Source organism: Rhinatrema bivittatum, chromosome 4, assembly GCF_901001135.1.
Source record: "Rhinatrema bivittatum chromosome 4, aRhiBiv1.1, whole genome shotgun sequence".
NCBI classification, from domain to species: domain Eukaryota; kingdom Metazoa; phylum Chordata; class Amphibia; order Gymnophiona; family Rhinatrematidae; genus Rhinatrema; species Rhinatrema bivittatum.
In genome coordinates this window covers 417,230,493-417,254,864 of record NC_042618.1, presented here as the reverse complement: position 1 = coordinate 417,254,864, position 24,372 = coordinate 417,230,493, and the positions used below count along the sequence as shown (strand labels likewise).

The following is a 24,372-nucleotide window of genomic DNA, read 5'->3' as shown; positions in this document are numbered from 1 at the left end:
GGTCATCAGATATGAAGGATCTCCCTGAGATCACTCTCCCGTTTGGTGCTCATCAATACCTCACCTCCCACCCCCACGCTGATCACGTACTGCTCCCTTGGATTTCTGTATGCCCAATGCACGCTGCACATTTTTTGTTTTGAATTGTTAGTTGGCAAACTCAACCATTTCTCGAGCTTTCTTAGGTCATGCCTTGTTTTTTTTATTCCATCTGGCCCATCCACCCTGTTGTAGATCTTAGTATCATCTGCAAAAAAAAGCCAAACAACCTTTCTTACCAACCTTTCTGCATTATCACGTACTGTATAATATTGAACAGAACTGGATCCAGAATTCTGTTATGTCTTTACATGTTTCAATCCCTGATACAAAGGAAAGGTTAAGATGAATTTAAACAGCTTTATGTAAAACTTTTTGTTTTCATTTGATTTGCATGATTTTAAGAACAACTTTAGAATTTAAACCAATCATCATGGGTTTTTATTCTGTGAAATTTCGAAGTGTGAAAAATAAATACAGGATTAAGGCATAGCCTAGTAGTTAAGAGCCACAGGCTGAAAACTACAGAAACCAGAGTTCATATCCTGCTGACACTCTTTGTGACCTTGAGCATGTCAAGTCACCTTCCCTAGTGAGCCCTCCAGGGACAGGGCATTACATACAGTACCTGAATGCAACCTGACTTGAGCTAGCAATGACGTGACATGCACTAAAGCCAAATAAAATTTCTAAGTGACAGTAAAATCCCCTGAGCTTTTTCAAATAGCTTTTTTGTAGCATATCTTAGGCTAAACATTTGCAGATATTCAGCCATTTATGTGGCTCAAAAATGCTGTAGTCCAGAAACCAGTTCTGAAAGTCATAATCTAAAAGCCATTCATTGACCTAGCCTAGCGAAATGGTTTGGTGGGGTCAGTCTAGTTCTTAATGAATATTCGTTCCAGTGAAACCACCATCCTGACTGACCTTTTTTTTTTTTTTTTTTTTTTTTAGCAAAGAGATCAAATAGGAATAAAATAAACTGCCTGCTCACTCCTGAGAGAGCCTTCCCTCTGCAGTTAGCCTACTGTCTTTCACAAGAATTAAGTTCACTGGGAAAACATTCTCACAATTAATTCTGAAGCCTGTGCATGAACTTTAAAGAATATGTTTTTCTCACCCGTGATCAACCTTTTCTCCTTCAATGGTGATCTATTCCCATAGACAGGATAACGATTTAACGGTGGGCTGTTCTGGATTTTGCACTCATCAGTTTCATACTTGAATTTATTTATAGGCAGCAAGGATTATTTTGATGCTGAAGGGAATGCTGAAGATATTAGGAATCATATCAAAATCCGTGTTGGGCTATTTCACTGTGATCAAATCTTAAGAGGTCCCACTCACCCCAAATCCCCTTGACCCTGGTTCCTTAGCACAGCATTAAACAGGGTGACTGGTTTCACAAAAAAAAGTATTTTATTATTTTTAGCAGATTTCACCTTCAAGGAATATGAGGATAGCATACACTTTTATTTTACAGACGAGTTGTACATAATTAACAATAACTTAGTTCACTAATCAAAATAAACAAGCTGAAAAATAAAAAACAGAAAGAGAAAAATACTGCAGAATCTTATGCTGATACAAGTACAGAATAATTTAGGTCTCAACTGCTGCTGCCTACACCGCAGTGACTGACAATATATTGCACTTTGTCAATTTGTATCAGTAACTGTCTCTTCCCCGCTCAATAGAAATTTAATTTAGGTACAAATAAATGTACAGCTGTACCACAGTAAAAGTTATAAAGGAGAAGACCAATGCCCAGCTTAGCAAATACAAGCTCCTTTATAATTCTTCCAAAACAATTATTCTATTATTATTATCGCTTTCCTTGCTTACCAAACCAGAAAGCTGGTAAAGCACGTTTTCATGGCTGCTTGGTTCTCCTTGTGTTAGCAAAATGTTTCCATTACTAGATATAGAGAAAAGAAAACAACTTTACATGAAAGGGGGAAGAGGGAGTGGTTTAGAGCACAGGGCAGAGGCTCAGGGGCAATTCTGAGAGGAGTTCAACACTCCCTTCCACCACTGGCCTTGGGGGGCAAGTCACTTTGCCTCCCTGTGCCCCCAGGACCAAGTTGAAAACAAGGGCATGTCTTAATTTGACCCTTCCAGGTGAACACATTTTTATAAATTGTTTATATTTTTTTTGGAACTGATCTTTTTTTTTTTTTTTTTTTGCAGAAAATACGATTGGCTTAATCCAAAGCTGGTCACAAACGTGAAGCTTATGCTATATGCATTATATCCAACCCTACTTCTACTGGGCTTCTCATCAAAAAGATAGCCAGATTATGTACATTGTATGCTATTCTGGAATGTGTTCATGGGGGTGTTTTGTTCAAACAATCAATACATTTCAGATTGGCAATAGAATACAAATGTTCTTGTATTTTATTTTTAGTAATGGGAGACCGCAAATGTACCACTGCAGCAATCATCCTTGGGCTTATTTCCTTTCTTCTCTTTACTGAGGAACTCCATCAGCCATGGTTACATCTGGGATTTTAAATAGGTGTAGCTGATTGTCTGTCCTTACTAGATCCAATAATTTTCCCTCTGCCCTTCCTCGTTGTCAAGTATGAAAAACACTCTGGCCCCCATCTGATCCCCAGATACACGTACTCTGATCACTGGTTTAAAGAAGCAACAAACTCTCTAATACAGCCATCACAGGATGCTTTTGAACAAACTGTATAAATCTCCTAACAGTGGATAGTTTTCTGGGGTCTTGTGTTGTTAGCTTTTGTTTGTTCTCTTATGTGAGAGAAGGAAAATGCAATGAGTAGCTTTTTAATAAAATTTTGCATGTGGATCAAAAGAATGCAGGAATGATGTTCAGATAAACCATAACACTGGCCCAGATACAATCACATCATACAGTTACATTAACTTTTATTTTTTTTTAATATATATTTACTTGTTCCCATACCAGATTTTAACATTAATTAAAAGATTGTTATGGTGGTCATTGAGAACATGTAATTGTATTCTATAAGGATGGATAATCTAAAAAACCAGCACAACCCATGCAAGTTAAAAATCAGAGACTCTCTGTGAAATCAAGAGCAAAATAAATAATTACTTTTCTTTTCAAAATTAAACTTTATAAATTTTATAAAGTTGTCCCTTTCAAACAAAAGTTCACAATAGAAATCCAGCATAGGCTACCTTGGGTCAGCACTGCCTTTAGAGGCTGTTCATTTACATTTACAATATTCACAGTAATTAAAAAAAAAAAAATTTAAACAAAAAGCCCAGTCTATCCTCCTTGTCTGTCATGTTCCCTTTAAACTGGACCAATAGGTGTCAGGCAGATGATTCTTTTTCAATGGGTGAGGGGCAAAATGCTTAACAAGCACCTCTAAATAGTTCTGTCAAAAACCAACAGGATTAGACAAACGCCCAGAAAGAGTTAAACCATCTATGGGTGCAAAATCCTTTCTACATTCTTTTCTTGGCAGTTATTCCCAGCTTGGTGCCATCTTATTATCCAATGCCTCATCTGCTTCAGTCTCTGGATGCATCTATAGGTCTGTAGGTTTATCCCATCGCTGTCACCATGCTAGATGGGTGTGCATGTCCAAACGATAAGCTGGAAGATGGGTGGATGGGGGTAGGGGTTGGCAGCATGTGTCCCGAGTGGCTGAAGGGTGGTAAGTGCCCCATAGGTGCCATGTGGCTAGCCAGGGCAGCAGCACTGAAGGGAGAGGCTTTCTCCTGCATGCACTTGGACAGTTCCTCAAAACACTCGGAGCCTTTTTTGCTCTTTTTGGACTTATTGGACATTTTCCTATTTCTGGTTTGAATCCCTTCCTTTTTCATGGTCAAGGGCCTGTTTACCTGCAAGAAATGAGAAATCAGGCTGATGCAAATAAAAATACACCTGGGGGCTGGCACGGACACACACTCATGCTCCTAGTGAGGCTGCTGTGTTTTTCAGGCATCTCTGGAAGACAAAATGATTTTTCTCTGTTGTAGGTTTTGTTTCTCTTGCTTCTATCCCAGCCCTCTCCTCGCCAAGAAAAAAACACAGACACACATGCCCACCACCTACCTACCTTTGGATACTATATTACAGCCTAAGAAGTATTCTTCCTTTAAATTTGCCTTAACCCGATTTCCTTGCTATTGAGATACCATTTGCCTTCAATGATAATAGTGCAGTTAACAAAACTCAGGACTAAACTATGAGTTGCCATCTCAATAATGGCTTTAGTGTCAATCAGTTAGAATTATTTCTGTCATACTCTTCCAACAAAAAAATTGACTTTTACTCCATTATTTGAGAGTTAACTTCCACTCTGTAGTGATGTTTTAGCTTTTACATAATTTTTGCAGTGTAGTGAGAAAACGGAACCCAACTGGATTAACATTTAAATAGAAGTCACTGCAAATGACATCCTGACTTGGATGGGAAGGAAAAATGCTTATTTAATAGCAAGTGGTGTAACCCTGTTTTGCCAGATCTCTCCAAGCTCAGAAGCCAAGCTAATGCATTGTAATGTCGGTGAACTTAGCATCACTATGCTAACACAAGAATGGCCAAGGACTCTCCGGGGAGAAACCTTTCAATAGAAACCAGCACCAATAAAAGGCTAATGCACGCCAAGCAGTGCAAGCATTAACCCCCCACCTACAGAAGGCAGGCAAATCGAGGCCATTAATACTCACGTTGTGCAATTTGTAATAGAGCCCGCAGGCATTACAAACTGGATCGCCGTTTGCGTTACGTCGCCATAAGGTTGTGGTGGTGGTCTGACAGTTTGCACAACAGGTTCCCGCTCTCCTAGCAGCTGACTAAGGAAAGAGAAATCAATTCAAAATATTTAGGGACAGATTCAATGGGAAAAGCTGAGGGAGGGGGGAGGGAGTTTCCTGACTTGGCTTTTCTGGAATTAGTTAACAATAGAATGGGAGGGGTGTGTTTATAAAGGGAGACCAGGGGAAAGTGATCAGGTCCCCACCTCCCCCCCCCCCCCCACGAGTCCCCAGACCTTTCCTGAATGTCTTTTAATTAGTACCCAAGCTTTTCCGCCTCTCCTTTGCTATGCTGCTCCAACTTGGATGCATCCCCCCACCCCACCCCCACCCACTGAAACTTCCAATGTGACAAAACATGGCCTAGGGTGCCCTTTCGTCTTCCTCCCCTACCCCTCCCCCATCTTCCCAAGATTAACAGGAAAAAAAAATCACAAAACCAGGTCCTAAAACTGCTTTTCTGTTTCCAGTACCCCCTGCAAGGTGGGAGCAGGGCATGTTTTCATATTTCAAATAGTTTCTTAGTCTCGCTGCCTAAACTCTGATTTTTGCCTTTTTTGTTTTAATTTAGAAAAAAAAAATGCCCAATCTGACAGGCACTTGAAGCCTGTGAGACGGTGATAGTATTACAATGTTTATTTTAGTGTACTCTAGGCTTGTCGGATACTTCTGGAGAAAAAAAAAATAAGCCGTCAGGTCCTTGAGTTGAAAAAAAACCGGGTCCCAGCACTAGTTTGTTAAAGCCGAATCTCCAACACCCTCCTCTCCCCTCCCCCCCCCCCCCCCCCCCCCCGGGCTGGGATTTTATTTTTTGCCATTATTTATTATGATCATAAATAATATATGCACTCCCCCTATCTCTAACACCCACAAAATCTATTTATTATTCTTAGGCCTTTTCGTATTATTAGTAGAGTAGCAGAAATGTGAACGCAGCAGCAGACATGGCTGGCACGCCTCACTCAGACACACACAAAAACTCTCCAAAGCTTCTGGGGTCCGGAAACAGATTGAAAGTTTTCTTATCTGCACCATGCAGATATCCGGATAGGAAACTAGTGTCATGAGCTTAGAAAGGGCATTTAGAAAAAGAAAAAAAAATGGTCTCAAATAAAAATGCGAAGTGCAGGGGACTCCATGGGGAAAAGAAAAAAAAAAAAAAAGCTAAAAAAAATATATACGGGGCTCGCATGTAGCCAAAAACATTTTTCATCGGCCCTAAAGGTAAGGAGCTCAGGAGAGAGCGCGGTACTTGTTTTCCAAAGCTGAATCGAATGGAACTTTCTGATACTTGCTCTGTTAATGGACCATCGTTAAACACTGGTCCCAGGAAAAGGGCATCACAAACGCCTTCCAGTTAATAATGACCAGAACAGAGAATAAATGTTCATGGTGGGCTCAAAGGAGTTTGGAGAGTTGTTAAAAGCAGATTAATTATATTTCAGCTAACTGGCTAAAGGGGGCTGAATTATGCTAGGATCTAAAGCAGAAATATTTTGGTCTTGACTTGCGTTGTATTATCAGGTCTCTTTTTATTTTTTGGGTTTGTTTTTTTTAAGAATGTACACATTGTATACCTGGGTGGGGGTTCAAACACTGCCCTGAACTGTGATGTGACCTCCAGCTGACACCAGCTGCACACACAGGCCTTCTAAATGTAGGGAGGTGAAGCAGACTGGATCCAAATGATCACCCAGCCCTTTCCCTTCAGTCGCTTCCCAGCCCTCCAATGCACTGTCCACCTACCAGTCTTCGTTTTGGTTTAATGAGTGGTCTGTTTTGACCGTTCATTTTGTGGTAGAGCCCGCAGGCGTTACACAGGTAATGCCCGGTGCCGTCTCTTCTCCAGAGAGGGGTGGCGGTAGCTCCACAGTTCACACACTCTCTGCCTTCTAAATGGAAACACGAAGAAACCGGATTTCTTTCTTTAAAAATAAATTCACAAAGTCTTTTTGCATTGTCCTTCAGGTATGGAATTCACAAAATACATTTACAACACAAAAACAAATGAAACATAAAAACATTTTAATACCGCATTATAGTAATCTATACTCTGCTCACAACCCCAGCCCATGTCTATCTAGTGCTTCCTTATCAACTGAACTAAAAATGCCATCCACATTGAAGCTTAGCAAATTTGAATGAACTATAAGGAAATCTTTATCTTTATTAAACCAAATATCCTTGCAAAGTCAAAGTTAAAATGAAATTTCATCTGTCCAGTTTACTTACTGAACTCCAAAAAATTACAACCGCCCAGCAAACTATTAGCATTACACTGCTGAAGTTCATATCTAATTTTCTTCTATTAATATTTTTTGTTTCAAAATGGATGTTGTGGGATAACACTAACATGGGAATTTCATGGAATTAATAAATAAATTCCTGTTTTCCCATCCTGTAATTACAGGAAAATAGGCAAAATACAGAAACATGATCCAGCAGTCAAGATCAAATGTAAATATCGGTTTTGCTTTTCTATTATGACAGCAAACCTGAGGAAATTTGATATTTATCACCATCTAGGCGCTTTTCCCCCCTTTTTTTAACAGGTACATAGGAATTCGTTTCTAGTAACAAAAGAATTCTATTATTCTTCACCTTCCTTTTCCCTCTGGGATATTCTCCAATAAATTGCATTTCTAAAAGAGCACGTGCTGAATTAGAATATGTTTTGCATTAAAAGTCAGTCCTCTTTCAAGTAGTGTCTTTAGAAGGGCGGTGTCCGAGGTATGTTTATCTACAAATAATTCATGCAAATTGAGCAGTTTGCAGGCAAAGGGGGCAATCTTAGGTCTCCTAATGTTGCTGCTCAGTTGGGCCAAGTTGCTGCAAATTCCAGGCACCGTATCCGCTTTTTAATACTGAAATGTTCGCATGTGTGTGTGTTTGTCCGCTTAATGAAGGTTTCTGGTGAGTTTTTTTGGCATGAAAGCAGCTCAGGAGAGCCCAGAGTGCTGGCGTTTTGGGGTCCCGAATGGACAGGAAGCTTCAGGAGTCGGAGTGTCGTGAGGTTTCGGTTTTCTCTTTCTACAAGGAAGCTCAGCTCAGTTACCAGCTTCCCGGAGCAGACTGTGTGCTGAGGGCTTCAACGCCCCCAGGATCACTTCACCTCTCTAAAGAGCCCGGCTAGCAAACACTCCGAATGAAAAGACAAACATCCTATTTTAGGTCGTGTTTTTAAAGAAAATAATCTATCTTCAAAATCAGAATCCTGGTGTGTTTCCTGCCTTCTGAACACTTCATTAAATCTTTGGCTTTGCTTTTCAGGAGTTGGTTTTGCTGCATTTTTACTCCTCTTCCCCCCACCCCCAGTATTCCCAGTGCAGAATCTGATTTCTGGTTAAATAAAAGGGCTGGGAGATGTGGTCGCAAAATTCATAAAACAGTATCACTTTGCAGAAAATCGGTCCACGTATGTTCTTTTGGTAATTCTCTCATCTCATACAGAGAGAAAGTTATGTTTATAAATACATTGTTTCTTTTAAGAGGACACCTATTTTCTACAGACTGCCCGCTGCAAAAGTGATAGGCTGACCAGGTCTGTGGCCTAAATATTAAACAATCATTCTGGTGCAGATTTTATTTTTAGAGTCAGATTCTGTCGAACCAATTCACTTTGAATCTTTTGGCCTCATTTTACAGTAGGCAAGTGTAAGGTTAAAAAATGTCCTTAATGCATGTCGTCTTCAATTATTACACACTATGGTGTGAAGAATAATTTTGCCTATCTAGTTTTACAATTAACAATTTACTGCAGGCACGTTCTTTCAGGCCTAGAAGTAAAATTAATGAAGTTGTAGGTGTCAAACATGCTTTATATCTGAGACCTGCAATTCGCATGGGCGCCGCGGAGGCTTGGTATTTTCAGAGGGCCTTTTTAACTATAAATATAGCATTCCTGAGAAGGTTAATAATAAAAAAAAAAAAAGTAGGCATCTTAATGTGTAAGCTTTCAGAAGTGAACCTGGCTGCTGTAAATTCCCCTCCCACCTCTTTCAGGATAGGTGAAGGACCCTTGAATTTAGCATTTCGGCAGTAAGGCCCTGAAAGTACTGACATGAAATTATGTTGGCCAGATTTTCCTAGGAAATGCTGGAGCCCTGCGCCTGGATTTAATCTGACTTTCCCCGAGGTTGCCGTTGGCAGGTTTATAAATCTCTGTCTGAAACAGCTTTGAACTGACAGTAAGCTAACGCTCTACTATACAAGCCACGAAATGAGTGAACCAGCTCACCTGAACAAGATCTGGTTTTGCTCCGTTGCTTTGGGGTGAAGCTGGACGCAGGACCCCCCAGGAGGCTTCCGGGGTGGAAGAGGCTGCTGCTGTAGTCGTGGGCAGCCGGGACATAGGACGGGTAGGTGGGGATGGGGTGATGGGTGGAGGGCTGGGCCCCCATAGACGCCAAGCTGCTCCTCAGAGGACTTGCATGCTCCATCTTCATGCTCTCGGCCAGAGACACGTGGTACTTGATGGACTCCTTGTCTTCTGGCCTTGCCCCGGCCGAGGAGGAGGCCGGGGAGGCGGCACTGGCCGAGTTGGGGTCCGGGGAGACGTCCTTAGGAGGGGTGGGTGGGAAGCCGAAGAGATGAGGGCTGGAGTGGGAGGCCGGGGTGAGGGAGGCCGTGCTGGAGCCGCTGCTGCCCGGGTACACGGAGATGGACGCGGGGCCTCCGGCGGCGGCCGGGTGCAGGGGCCCCTTGGCGAAGGGGTTCACCGTCCAAGGGTTGTGGTGGTGGGCGGCGGAGAGCGCCGCCTTGCCGCTGTCCAGCCAGGGAATGCCGGGGCTGTGGATCAGGTGAGGGCGGCACATCTGGCTGCTGGTGAGCCGGGCTGTGGAGAAAGGAGCAGACAATGCTGGTCACTCCTCGGAGAGCAAAGCAGGAGAAGGCCACGGAGGTGACAGGAGGAAGGTGACAAGTAAGTCTGGATCTGGGGATGAGGAGAACCCATCCCACCCGAAGGCCAAGCTGACTGCCAAAGCTCTCTCGCTCTCTCTCTCTCCTTTTCTTTTCTTTATTTTTTTTTTTTTTTTTTTTTGCCGTTACTGGAAATCAGGCCCTTATTCCTGCCCCCCCAAACCGAAATGACAAACCGAGAGTGTAGAAAAAGAAACCAAAGACAGGAAAAAAGCCTAAACAGCAGGAGAGGAGAGGAAAAGGGAGACACGGAACAGAAAATACCAAACAGGACACGCTCTGGGAAAACAGGAAAAAAAAAAAATTACGTTGCTGAATATTTATTTCCAAAGCAGCCGGGTATGTTGTTTAACAGAAATACAAGGAGTTGAAGAGAGGGACAAAAAACACATGCAGGAAGCACTCCCTCCGGGTCAGAAATCCTGCAGACTGGAATACTTGGGATTTTATGTCCCGATGTCTGTAACACCCCCCCCCCCCCCCCCATTCATTTCTAGGGATCAATAACTTCTACTTCCCCATTTTGGTTTTTTTTTTCACTGCCTTTGAGTGACTTTGCCGAGCTGCGAAACTCAGAAAGGAAGGGTATGAAATCCTGAGTAGCAACTTCCATGGAAACCCCGCAGCCCCCCCCCCCCCCCCCCCTCTCCCCCAATCTGCATGAACTCGGCGCTCGGGGAAGGGCACGAGATGGGGGTCGGGGGTGACTGGCACGTACCGTGAGCTTGACTGTAGGAGACTCGGGCCCTGGCGTGGGCAGAGTTGGCATAGTAAGGGTTGCCTTGAGAGTCCAAGTGATTGAAGAAGACGTCCACCTCATCGGGAGGCAGGAGCTGGGCCGGCTCCATGTAGTTGTGCGCCAGGCCCGGGTGGTGGCTGTCCGGGTGCTGCCCGTTCAGGACGGCGTGATGGGCCATCCAGCGAGGCTGATCGGTGGCAACTTCCATTCTTTGTTCCTTCCCCTCCCTCGCAAGCCAAGGAACTTGGAAGCGTATGTTCTCCTCGCTTTGGCTTGTCCTTGCTATGAGAAAAAAATTATAAGTTTCCCCACCCTTTCTTGTTTCTTAAAGAATCCTCCAGTTTTATGAAGGCTCCTGGCAGCGGCAGCAGCAGCAGCACCACCTAAAAGTGGAAGAAAAAAAGGGGAGGACGTAAGTTTATTTTTGGTTATATGTGTTTGTTTTGCTTTTAAACCAAGTTTCTTTAGTAATATTGCACACAGTGGAAACATCTCGGAATTGAAATAAAAGTGGGAAATGCAAGTGTCTTTGCCAAAAAAATAAACAATTCATCGCAAACAGAACTTTTTTTTTTTTTTTTTTTTGCAGTTTTCAGCGATATAAGGAAAAATAACCTAAAAATAATAATAATAATAATACAGCTGGAAGGGTGTATTACAACAGCAATGCGATTATACCAGCTCAAAGTGAAACGAGACCGTAGACACGATAACAAAGAAGGTGAAAGGATAGAAACCTGGCCAGCAGGATGAAGAAAAGTACAATTTGAAAAGAAAACAACCGTACTACTTACAGCAGTGCCCCAGATTCTGGTGCATTTATAAAAGCAGCCTCATACAGTATTCCAGGTCAAAGAGGAGGCTTCCCCCCTGACCCTCAGGGGCTTGGCAGCGGGGGGATGTTTGGATGTAAACACAGAGAGGGAGGACGGCAGGGAAGGGTGAGAGAGGGAGTGAGACCACTGGAGGTTGTTGCTGCTCAGATGGCAAGCTCCACTTCTTCTGGGCTTTTTTGTAACATCCCCGAAGCATCCTATGTCAGCACTGGCGCCAGCTGGACTCAGTTCAGTAGACACACGAACTAGGGGCGCCACGCAGAGCTGACAGCCTCCCTCCCCCACCCCACCCCCCAGCCAATCAACTCTTCCGAAGCCCCGACCCGGCCCTCCCATTGGTTACTCCCCAGAAAATCCACATTCTCCTAATTTACTCCAAACATCTAATGACTTGAACCCGCCAAAAAAAAAACCAAAGCAACAAAAAAAAAAATAAAAAAATAAATAAAAATAAAAAATCCGCCTTCGGTTTTTAGATTTACCGAGCGAGAATGGGAATGTTAGCTTTGCTTTGTTTTTAAAAGTGTACAGTGGAAAGGGACTGAGACAACTTCAAAACAAGACTGCAAGGTACTGTTCCTTATTAATGCTTGGGGAGTTTGGGGACTTTAGGCAGTTCATGCACCGAGGCTTTCCGGCTAGAGACTAACCGCTAAATTGACCTCGTTGTAATCTGTAATCAATAATTAGTACATAAGCATTTTTTTTTTGTGGTCTTTAAAAGAATTTAAAATTACACCCATTTGATAACTCTCTTGTAAATTGTTTCATTTATTTCTTTATTTTGCCATTTGTAGACCGTCGTTCCAAGTGAAGATATCACAACGTTTTACATCGTGACATAAACAGCCAATTACGATCACTTGAGATGCTCATCTTTAATAATCGACATGAAATATCCACAGCTCCGCTTTTAAGACACATATGCATTCTTAAAAATAAATTTACTGAAATCCCTCTTGTTGAACTAGTAAACCACGTGTTTAGAGTATTATTTCATAGATCGTTTCAGAAGTGTACAATTTTTGTAAATTCTAATGGCAAAAATACTCTTTCTGACGGAGCCAGCAATGAAGTGATGACGTGTGTACTTGTTGCAGTGTGCAGGGATATAGAGATATGATCATCCTAATCAAATCTCTGTAATACTTGTTAAAAACAAAACAAAAAATTTATATATATATATCGCCAGGAAATGTACTTGAACATTTTCTGCCCTTAGAACTTAAACGTGCGCTTTTTATTTGTTTAAGAAAGCTGTTTGGTGGGTGTTTTGGAGCATGGTGATTCTTTGAAAGACCCAGGACTTTTAAACTGCCGGTTAGGGAGCAAAGGAGACCAACACAAAAACCGAATCAATTCAATGGTTTTTCTCATGCCTGATAAAAATAAATAAACAAACCACTGTACCGGTTAAATCCTGTTTTCAGTAGTGGATCGATAATACTGCTTAATAATATCCCGAAGTAAGAACGCCCAGAAATACATTTTAAAAAAAAGTGTTTCCCTTTCCCCCTTCTCTCCCGAAGAAAAGACGAAAGCCGAATTACTAAACTTTGCGTGGAAGCTGCTTTCTTTATAGGTGATCCTGGTTTACGATGTAAATTAAATCTTGGGGGTTTTTTTTGGTTTTTTTTTACTGACAATTTCAGTTTTATGATGATGGTCTGTTGCAAATTCTACTGAATACTATTAAGATGTACGGGGATTAGGGTTTTCTCTGGGAGGGTTTATTGGCAGATTAGATCTTGAGCTCCCCTGTAAGGGGGACAAGGTTGGACTGTTTTGTCTTTCTGTCAGTAGGATGGTTCCATTTTTGAGGGTGGCAGATTTGAAGGCCTGACAGTCGGTAATTGGGTAATGGGAGGCTGGCTTTTGATGCCGGCTCTCCCTAGCCAGGCGGCCCAGCCACGCCGACGCCGGGGCCCTGACGTCACCCTCGGCTGCCAAACTCGCTGGGAAATGAACTTTTTAATAAAACTTCGGCACTCGGCAGCCCGGACAGGGAGCAGATCAGATCCGAGCCGATAGCTGAGCGCGAGGGCAAGGGATGAAGGAAAGCTGCTCCCCAGTCATTTCTGGGCCTATACACGATCCACCTCTCTCTCCGTCTGTCCATATCGATCTGCATCTGTTAAGCCCACCCCACTCCGTCTACCCCCGGGGGCCAAAAGGAATATTTGCCCCCAAATTCTCCACCACTTCCATTCTTGCAGTTTACCAAAACCAAGCAAGCAGAAAAGCATTACAGATTGAGGTGGAGGGATTTCTAGGGAGATGCTACCCGTACTCAGTCCTACACCACTTCAGTTTTTATGTTGCACAGAAACCTACGGTAATCTGGAGTCCTCCTGTTTTACCTCTGCGGAAACCTTTGCTGGCTTTCTTTCTTGCTTTCTTTACAGAGAAATGGAGGTGGCAGATTTCTTGCCTGCTGTAGAAACCCTGCAGTCTGACTCTGACAGGATGAGGGAGGGACTCCAGCAAAATGCAATCGGAATAGTAGAGTGAGGACCTCCGGCTACAGGGTTCGTTTCGGGAGCCTGTAAAATGGAAGAACTGCTGCCAGGGACGGGGTGGGGAGAGGAGACAGGAGGGCCCCCCTCTCACGCACTAGACTGCCCATCCATGCAGTCCGAAAGGCTACAGGGCCTGGGGAGGGGACGAAAAATCCTAAACCCCCCCCCCCCCAAATCTCATTGCAAAGGCAGGAGCCCTTCCTGCTCTGCGATCCACTGTTTGTCTGTCTGTCTGTCTGTCTGTCCCTCGGTGAAAGGGGTAGGAAGGGGGCAGGGAGGTGATTAGGGATATTGCCTGCCCTGTCCTAGAACAGGGCCACCGGCCGCAGTCTATCGCTCTGTGCAGAGACAAGTGGCAGAGAAGCAGGGCCTGTTTATCCCTGTGTCCAGGAGAGAGAGAGAGAGTGAGAGAGAGACGAGGGGATCGGGTTCTGTCTGAGGAGGGAGGCAGGGGGAACTTCATCCACTGGCCTCGTCTCCTTTCCTTCCGCAGATTCCGGCATCATTTTCCATCAGTGTTTAGGATGGTGCTGGTTTGTTTTAAGTTTTTTGTTTTGTTTTGTTTTTTTTCTCAAGTGAAATGAAGACCTGACTCGAAATCCATCCAGCTCTGCAAACTTCTCTAAGCGGAACATTCGCTGGAGTGCGAAGGAAGAGGTACTGGATTACTCTTAATCCGAAACCAGCCAAGGAGCCCGTCTCTCTCCCCCCCCCCCCCCACCCCCGATCGCAGCTCCGGCTTCTTAAAAAGCAGGACAACGATTAAAACAAATGATCGAGGGAGGGAAGGATGGCAAATCTCCAATGTCACCCCATGCACTCAGCTCCAATAAGGATTTATATAGTGTATTATCTGCCCTGGGGATCGAAGCATATCGCCTGCTCAGTTTAAAAACTGCTGGAAAAATCCTTCCTACGGAGGAAAATGCAGTGGGTTCTTTGGAAGAGACGCAAAAACAGCCGAAAATCTTTACATTCAAATGTTTTAAATACACACTGTAAAGAACCTAAATATAATTCCTCGGATATGCTTCAAAATGTATTTTACATGTTTTTCCTACATGATTTCCCCTCATGTTGTTCCTATTAGAAATCGCATTGAACGCTTCTTGTGCAAGGAGTGAGTTATCCCAATCAGTAATTTACAGTTGTGTTTTAATATTTTTCTTTTCAAATAAGTACTGTAATATCTGTAATAGAATCTAAAAACAAAAACGTTTTTTTTTACATATTTAAAAAACATAAATGGACCAGTAATATGCAATCTCTGACTTTTAAATATCAATAGCTTTTTTTTTTTTTTTACCTTATCACGTTAGTAAATAATAAACTTTATTATCAACTGATCCTAGTTTTCCTCTCTAGCTATCTATAGCTCATGGAAGGGAGCAGATCTCTCAAAGGTTAAGTCATCAATATATTAGTCTAGTGAAAAGTTATCTCACCTACAATTTAGATTGTAATCCCTCTGGGGATAAGGGACAGTACCTGAACGTAATCCACTTTGAAGTATCACCAAAGGCGGAATATAATTTTTTTTTAATTATAAAAAAAAAATTGTAATTTGTTTGTTGACCTTTACTTCTTCCTCTCTTCTTTTAAAACTATCTCCACTTTTAATTTTGCTTGGTTTAGCAGGTGAAAATATTAGTCCTCAATGAGCTGATCGTTCAGTCAGGTCATGTTTGTTTTAAAAGACAAAGCCTAAAGATTAATCAAGCTGTTTGATTTTGGGTAGCCCCCTAACCCCCAGCCTCAAGCCGAACCCAGGAATACGAATCCTGCTGCTTCTATCACTTTCTAGCCAGCACAATTCCGAAATATCAACCAAGCTACTGGGGCACGGAACAAGATTCAGAATTAGCAGAGAAATGGGTCCACTGGTCCTGCCGACGTGAGAAGACAAGGATCAAAAATACCCAGCGGAATTATAAAAATTTAAAAAAAAGAGGTGCTCTACTTGTTTTATCGTTTCCATCTATAATCGTGATCTTCCTAAGGTGATTGTGCAATGTGGCAGTGGCCAGATCCCCGGTGAAACTCTGGTGTTAAGGATTTTCCCTGCAAGCGCCTCGCTTGGGGTGGGTTAACCCCCAAAGTTTGGGTTCTTAATTTTAGTGGCTGGTTTCAATCCATTTCAATTGTTACGACACGATATGCCAGGCCAGAAAACGAGGTGAATTATGAAATTATACCCTCAATAAAAGGTGCAATTTCATGATTTCATTAGCCAGTAACAGTGCCGACTCTCTTCTCATTAAAGCATGCCTTTCTCTACATTCGGTGATTGATAACTATTACTACTAATACTTAAAAGCATTCATACAGCTATTGCTGTTTAATGCATCGGAAGAGCATCTTTCTGCAAATCTATCTATAAACAAACCCACAACCTCCTTCCTTCTTAACCTTTTGTTTTCTTTCTTACATGTTTATCACCCTCAGGATAGAGTATGTAAATGTTTTAACTCTCAACTAATTATTATTTCTAGAAAAAATAAACACTGGGATCATTTTACAGAAGGGAGCATGGGATGCATGACAATAATAACTACATTTATGGTAAAGGGATCACATCGCAGTTTGTGTTAGATAAGAAATAATCACTTTTTTATACACTGTATAGAGCATACCTTTTAATTAGAATTATTTACTTTTCAGAGCATCTGTTCTAACAAATGTGGAGCATTTAAAGCCAGCTCTTAGTTAGAAAGGTGGGAATATATATTTTTTTAATTCTCTATATTATATTTAAAGATGACTGATACAATGGGAAATAGCAGCCTGCGGGGTTTAAGATGTTTATTTAATTAATTCAGTCATCGGGACGTGTAATACCCTGCACAAGACCTGCAGAAGCTGCAGTTTAACTGCCTTTCTGGAGCTCAGATTGCGCCTGCTTCACACGGCTGGTTTAACAACTATTCTGTCAATTTTATTAAAGGCCTCTCTGGAGAGAATTTGTCTGAATGGGCTGCAGTCTTCAGGAGAGCAGCCAGCCCCAGTGACTGTGCCGGCCAGGCACTCACTCATGCCTGTGTTACAGTATCTGAATACTATCCGTTTGGAAGTGCCTGAAAGGCAGAATATAAAATTAAATAAACAAATTATATTTCTTATTAATTGCAGATGCTATATGCATGCAGAACACAAATAGAAACCCGGGAGGTTGATAATAAGATCTTCCACCTCCTAAATAGCTACTAGTTACAACTTTGAAACAAAATTGAAAATCACTTGGTCTCTCATATAAATATTTTCTTTATTAATAATTACTATCATTAGATAATACCTATTTTTCTTTCTGTGTAGGTATGTGTTTATATACATATATATAAAAACTACCATATGTGTGTGTGTGTGTTGCACAGTGCATGCACATACCAAATTAATAAGCACTTGCATCAATAATATATGGCAGTTTATAAAAGACATTATTATACCTATTCCTCCCTTTTTATTTTTATTTTATATCTTCAGTTAATACAATAAATCTCTTGAATGTAATTACCGGATAGAAAATAGATAACTGAGGGTTGCTGAACAAATATTTGTGTTTATGAATTAAAGATGACAGTAATGGGCTTCATTGTCAGTGACAGAACCAAGAGTGGATTCTATCGAATGGCCCTTAGGAAAGAGAATAAAAATGTTATTTCTTCCATATAGTCCACATATGCCTTTGGAGTCTTGTTTCTTAAAAGTGCAGAAAACCGACGCAAAACTTTAATAAATGGACCAACATCCTTGTCTTTCAGAACCAGAAGTCTATTTTGAAATGCTGAGCATCGCTTTCCCAATTCGACACCATTTTCTGCCTAGCCCAGAATTGCAAACCAATGAGACCGCCAGAGTTCAGGAATTAAGCCGATTTATTTAATGGCTGCGTGAATTCAGTTACTGATCACTCAATTAAGGTTTTCATTTCTTGGCTCTATAGTGTACCTGTGTGTGTGTGTGTGTGTGTGTGTGTGTGTGTGTGTGTGTGTGTGTGTGTGTGTTTACCATATGCATGGTCATAGGTCTGCATATACAGAAACACAATATTATAAGCCCGGACTTGGTACCGTGAGAAGCTACTGTAATTTGCCACTTATGGCGAAAAACATAACCTTCCTCAAAACTGGTAATTAATTATACCTGGGTATAAGGAAGGATGCTCCTGAGTTCTTGTGATTACAAACGCCGATAAGGAAAGAATGTAGTTTATCAACAAATCTGGTGTTTCACTTGGTGCACAGCATTAAGTCACCTCTTATTCTGAATACCCAACTTCTCTGTCCATGTTAACCAAGCCACACAGCACAGATTCACTCTGACCTCCGACCTCTAGGCGAATTAACAGCAGCATACAACCAATTACCGTAATACCAAAAGGGCAATATATATATCATACCACAGTAACATTTGTTATCCTCTAAACGTGAATTCAGTGGCTGATCCGGCCGCCCAACACTGCCTGCCCATAAAGAAAACTAGAAACTGCCCTCCCAAGCTTTCTGCAGCGCGTTGCTCCCCCGGATACAACGTTCTTCATTCTATAGGTTTACTATTCCCGTATAACTCCATTTGTTTAAATAACCTCATAAGTAGAGATTTCTCAAAATCGTGTGTGTGTATATGTATTTAATCGCAAATAAAACCCATTTCCCCAGAACAAGGATTTCCTCGTAGACATTAGCTAATGAAGTCCATTTTTTTGTCGGTGATCTGCAGCAATTCTGACTTTGGACAGTTCGCAAAACACAATGGAATAGTTTTCCTTGTTGTCCATCCCTGTCCTGGTGTATAATTAAGTTGCAACTGTTTATATTTCTGCCTAAATAATAGGTTTTACGTTTGTTTAAATTTCTCTCATCCTGAGGTCGCCCCATTGGGCTGCCCGGGTCTTTCCTCTGCTCACAGCCCTATTCTTCTCGCCTTTTCCTATGTGCCCTTAAATTGATCCAGCAATCAGAGACGCGAGGAAAGCCAAAAAAAGAACAAGGCAGCTAATTAATTCCTAGAGGTCTCAGGATGGGAAGGACTGCATCGCCGTGTGTTTCAGAGAAACGCCATTTACAGCCAAGGCCAAGTTGGGCTGAGCTGTTTGGGAAGAGCAATACTCACTGGTTGGTAGAGAGAGATCCGCGGCGGGAAGCTCAGTAGGGACGAGATCGGAGGCTGCAGCAGGGAGCAGGAGCAGCGCAGTAAAGCTTGCCGAGCACCTCCCACTCCCCGGGGCTGCGGGGAACCAGAGCAGTCTCACAGCGAGCGGCTCTGGTCAGGTCCACAAATAGAAGCGCGTAGGGCTGGCGTCAGAAGGGGCGCGCGCGCTCTTCCGGGTTACTCCCGCAGCCAGCTCGCAGGCAGCAGCCGTCCGGAGGGGGCAGCAGGCAGGTACAGGCTTGGGTGAGAGAAGCAGAGCTCCCCCCCCCCCCCTCCCCCTGCCACGCCAGTCCTCACCCCTCCTCGCTCCCCCACCCCCGGGCTGCCGAGCCCGTTCACCCTGGGCACTTCCCTCCATGAAACACCCTACAGCAGCAGCTGCTGCACCGTTCAATCCCTTAACCCCTCTCCACAAGCCTACGGTTCCTGAGAAGGAAATCGGAGTGAGTGTTTTAAAAAAACCAAACCTTTTCTCCCTTTCGCTCTTCCTCACTTCGAACCTTGGATACACGGGTTCTTGCAAGTATATGGTAATGGACATTAATGGCGTTACACAATTGCCTCTTAGCCACAAGACTACATTTTTAAGATGCACCCAAAAAAAAAAAAAAAGAGCTTCAGGGAAAATTGACACCCAATACCAAAAGACTCTTGTATATTTGTTTTGGCTAATTCGTGCCCTTTTTTTCTGGCGCCCCCCTTTTCTGCTCTCCTAATCCCAGGTTCCCGTCTTTTCTCGTCTATATAGTTACATATGCACCTGACAACTTGTACAGATATTGTGGTAACCTGCAATTTGTTTGCAATTTGTCAGTCAGAGTAATTTAACATGCCCGAGTCTTGGGAGCATGTCTAGATGTTCTTGACGCCTGACTAGCTCCTTAAAGCCGATGATACAGGTACTGCGACTAGAACCGCTTCAGCCACAGTCAGTTCTTTGAAATTTGCAGAGTGTAGTAACCATGCAAACATTTCCTCAGCACCCACTCATGACTCTTTTACATGAAAATCCACCTCCCGTAAGAACAGTTCTGCACTGCAAGAAGATTCCGTAAAAAAAAGGCTCTTCTTTCAAGATAAGAAAAGTGCATGCTGCAGTCTTTCAAATGGGTTTTCGTTTCTTTTCTCCCCTTCTCAGGATAACAAATTAGCCACTGTTTCAGTGAACCTACAGAAGCAAATGCTAGCTGGCTATTTAATCCTCTCAGGAAAATGCTTTCTAAGCAGTACTTTCTAGTTGTGTCTTGCTTAACAAGGATCACAATCTGGAAAAGGAATCAATTAGAAAAAAAAAGCAAAGTAATGGTGATTGTCTTCTCTTTAAACTTATCTATCACGCACACTAGATTAGAGACAATACTTGTCTGATCTAGCAATATATCTATATCTATCTAGATTTATATCAATCTACACACACACACACACACACACACATATATATGATACAATGTAATTACAGCTAAACCTTATTTTCCAAAGATTTTATCTATACAAGTGGAATTGGCAATTAGCCTTTGAAAATAGTTCCCCTAATGAAAACGTGACTTGCCACTCGGAAAAAAAAAAAGGATGAGTCTTGTGCCATTCCCATTAAAAATTAAACCTAGAGAGTTTAGGGTATGTGTTTGCTGTCCTCGCACCCCACAGCAGCAGAAGAAGAAAAAAGATTGAGCTGAAAAGGGCATTCTGTGATGTGTGTGTGTGTTTATGAAAAAAAGGGAGCCGAGTTTAAAATGCAAAGCTATGTAAAGCTGGTGCACGGGACTGCAGCTCACAGCCTTCCTAAGCAAAGCAGGTGCAGCAGGACTGAGGAGGCGAGGGACTGCCCGTAACCTCCCTCCCCTCCTCCCTCACCATCCCCTCCTCCTCACTTGTTTACCGATCTCGCAGACAAAAAGGAGAGGTCGTGAAATAAAAAGAGTTTATCGCCAGCCAGTGTCCAGATTGCCAAACGTCCTCCTCGGAGTTTCCTCAAAATGCAGTGTGACTGCTGTAGTGAGGGATTTTCGCCAGATCTTCGGAAATGTACTGAACCAACAAAGTTCTTATTGCTCGGTTAACAAAATTGTACTCTTTTTAGAGAATCCCTACATTATTTTGCACTATGCAAAAATCCATAAGAAAAAAAAAAAAAGAACATACAAGAAAATAAAAAAAAAAACCCTTCCAAATACTCAAGTGCCACATAAGGCGCTCCATCATAGAAAATGCTCTTCTGGCGTTATAATAAGCCCTTCAAACAGTATCAGGTCTAGCTGGCTATATATATATATACCATACACACACATTATAATTCAAATTGAATTGATAGTAGTTACAGAGAGAAAGATTAACAGTGGTAAGAAGACACATCCGTGAAGCGCTACAGTCACAAGAAATATTTCTATTGTTTATCTGTTTACTGAATCAGATTGGAACAACTATTGCATTTTTTTTTTAAATAAGCTCTTACATATTTTACTTCTTTTTCGTAATTAGTGCACTTGCAACCGAGCTATGATGTAATTCTAAGTGTCAGACATAGGAGTATGAGTGATTTCCCTTATTGCCACCACAATGCCATTCCAAAGAAAATGCATTTGCCTTTCAAGAACTGAGCCTAGTTCAAGGTGAAATCATGCACATTTAGCTTGAGATCTGAACACACTGTAGACAGACAATATTTCATTAGATTCACAGCCTTGCCCAGTAACGTTTATTATTTGTTGTAAACAGTACAAATAGATAAATTCAGCAAAACAGCAATATGAATCAAAGAGCTGAAACGGAGAAGTGGGAGAAAGCGAGAGCTGACTTAAGATTTCGACCTTTCTTTTGTTTAATAAAACTGTAATTTGTTCGGAAAATAATGTACCCTCAAAATTGCATTACATCATCCCAAAAGACATACCCTGTTTATCTGAAAATCCGGGTGATAGTTCTTTATTTGACACTCAAGCTGTTATCTGTCACCCAACATTAAGCAACCTTTAGAAATGAGCGTCCCTATGGACAAATGAACAAATTCACAAAATGCTCCCTAAATCTATCCAGCCACAGGCACAGGAACAACATTGTATCAGTTTATAACACCACCACCACAATAACAACCGTCCCAATCTTTGGCAGCTCCTTCTACCGTACTTAAAATCCCAGTAATGAAAGGATACCGGACCTGGTTATTCTTGTTAGACGTGTTCACATCTGTTTGGGAAAGGTTTGCCTCTGGTACATTTTAAGCATGCTCCCTTAAAAGGCTACAGATCTACACACTAGTGCCTATAACTACAGGTTTTTGAAACAACATATTTTCCTCTATAATCCAAACGAAAAAAAAATGAAATAAAAACAATTTCATTAGTGCAATGTTTGCAACTGTGATGATTATATTTTGTCGACAAAGTTGCTCAGACTGCTTACCCTTGTCTGCTATTGTTTCCTCTATCTTCTCTGCTCCTCTTTCTCGCTCCTTTTTTTTTTTCTGCCCCTTCTTCTTTTACGCTCTTGCGCTCATTTACAACAGCACCGACACATCTGGATTCATTAATACGGAGCGCACTTCTCTTCCTGCCTTCTTCGTGCGTTTGAATAAAGAGGAGGGAAAGCGTAGCTGCTGAATACACAAACAGGCCAGCAGAGGGGTTGCCAGGGTAGTCTGCTCAAAACTGGCAACAATTTCTAGAAGTGCTTTTCATCCCCCCCTCTCTCCTGCATTCATGGATGGCACAGTGAACCACTGTATTTATGTTCATAATAAGGGAGCTCGTCCCCTCGCCTTCATTTGCATCATTACAATATCTTTACAAGCACATCACATTGTCTGCCTCTTGCACCTTTTGTTACGTGGTTCTGTCCTAGTCTACGCGACTTGACTTTCATATTTTAAACGGATTGATATTAAATGACGGTATAGTCTCTCAAGAACGCTACCCAGAAGACCTCAAGAACACTTTCAGCCTGGCTTCTTTTTTTTTTTCTCTCTCCCCTTTCTTTCCAACTTTCTGTATAGTAATTTCATTTTGGTTTTCAATTACCCATTCGGGACTATCCCTTTTCTATTTCAATGGGTGTACAATTTAAGGCGCATTTCAGGAACCGCTTACAAAGAATATCAGTCGAAGCCCGCAACAATCAGCTTCATGCATTTTGCTGGTAACAACAGCAACAAATAAATCGTGAACTGTACAGCCTACATTGGACAAGTCAGCAGCAGTACACTACTATATTCCAAATGCTTAAAAAAAAAAAAAAAGACAATTTTGTCAAAGGAAATCCGAACGGTTAAAAGTTTCCAATCAGCTGATGCAGAATTATTATTTTTTGCACTGATTTTAGAATTATTTTTTTACATATTTATATTGAGCTGTAAGAAAGCTGTCAGTAAAATTGTCTAAATATCTATTAAGCAAAGAAATACATATTTTAATATTTATAATGGAATTATCATTCGCGCCCATGCAATTTAGACACACAGCGTACCAAAATAAGTAATCTTTATTTCTTTTGAGACATAACTATCCATTTAAATAAAATCTATTTTATTAAGGAAATCCAATGCGCGAAAAATGCTTGAAGCAAAAAAAAAAAGAAAGAAAGAAACCTTAATCGTTTAATGGTATAAGAATTATCATAATAATAGGGGGGTGAATAATGTTGGCCAAAGCGAGAAAGAAAGCCTCTTTTGCAGGCATTTCTGCCTGTCTTTCTGATATGATTCAGGGGAAAGAAGGATTGATATGCTGGAGATAATTCTTATCAGCACCCAACAGCACATTTCCAAAATAACTGTTTTAATTACTCTCCTGTATCACCCCATAAGAGGTGAGATCCATAACCAGATTTATTCTCCTTGGAAAGGAAAGGGTGTATTAAAAACAAAAAAAAACAAACAAACATTTATTTTGAGAGAAAGGTGAGAAGAAAGGGGATCTGAGGGTACAGGTAATTACGGACAATAAACAAACAAACAAACCAACAAAAAACTACGAACAAATCTAAACAGCTTTTCTGTAAAATTCTGATCAGCAGCAAAGCGTTCGGTGAAATTTCCCCAGATAAACTCGTGTGCAATCACCGTAGAAGCTGTAGCCCAGAAGAAACCAAAAAGCAGGCTATTATTAGAGTTTTAGGTACTGTGAACTGAAAGACTATCTTGCTAAAAGGTGAGTAAAATATTTTGTATTACTGCTGGGCCGCTTAACGGTGGTTTCTGTCAGTTATTGAATATGAGAAGAAAGACATTTCTAAGGTACCCAAGCTTTCCTATTTAAAAAAAAAAGAAAAAAAAGAAATGTATTTTATGAAAATGTATTGTAGGAGAATGATGTTTTACTTCCTGCTGCCACTTTCTTATTCCATACTAAAGATGTCGTCTTAAAAGTGTGAAAAAATAATTTTTTTCCCTTCCAATGTAACACTCATATTC

The 24,372-nt window shown here is 41.6% G+C and overlaps 1 protein-coding gene across 4 annotated transcripts; it reads right to left on the bottom strand.

The window, feature by feature from the left end:
* Positions 1-2,158: 2,158 nt before the first annotated feature.
* GATA2 (GATA binding protein 2) lies at positions 2,159-22,631 on the bottom strand. Of its 4 annotated transcripts, none has more exons than XM_029601300.1 (6): positions 22,368-22,631; positions 10,445-10,848; positions 9,044-9,640; positions 6,553-6,731; positions 4,720-4,845; positions 2,159-3,888 (listed from the first exon to the last, which is right to left on the bottom strand). In XM_029601300.1, the coding sequence occupies exons 2-6, from the start codon at positions 10,671-10,673 to the stop codon at positions 3,589-3,591; spliced, it is 1,431 nt and encodes a 476-aa protein (XP_029457160.1). In that variant the 5' UTR covers positions 10,674-10,848; positions 22,368-22,631; the 3' UTR covers positions 2,159-3,588. The 4 variants fall into 4 exon arrangements, with proteins under 4 accessions (XP_029457160.1, XP_029457159.1, XP_029457157.1 ...); XM_029601299.1 differs by lacking the exon at positions 22,368-22,631 and adding an exon at positions 18,930-19,081; XM_029601297.1 differs by lacking the exon at positions 22,368-22,631 and adding an exon at positions 11,260-11,509.
* Between the last annotated feature and the right edge of the window lie 1,741 nt (positions 22,632-24,372).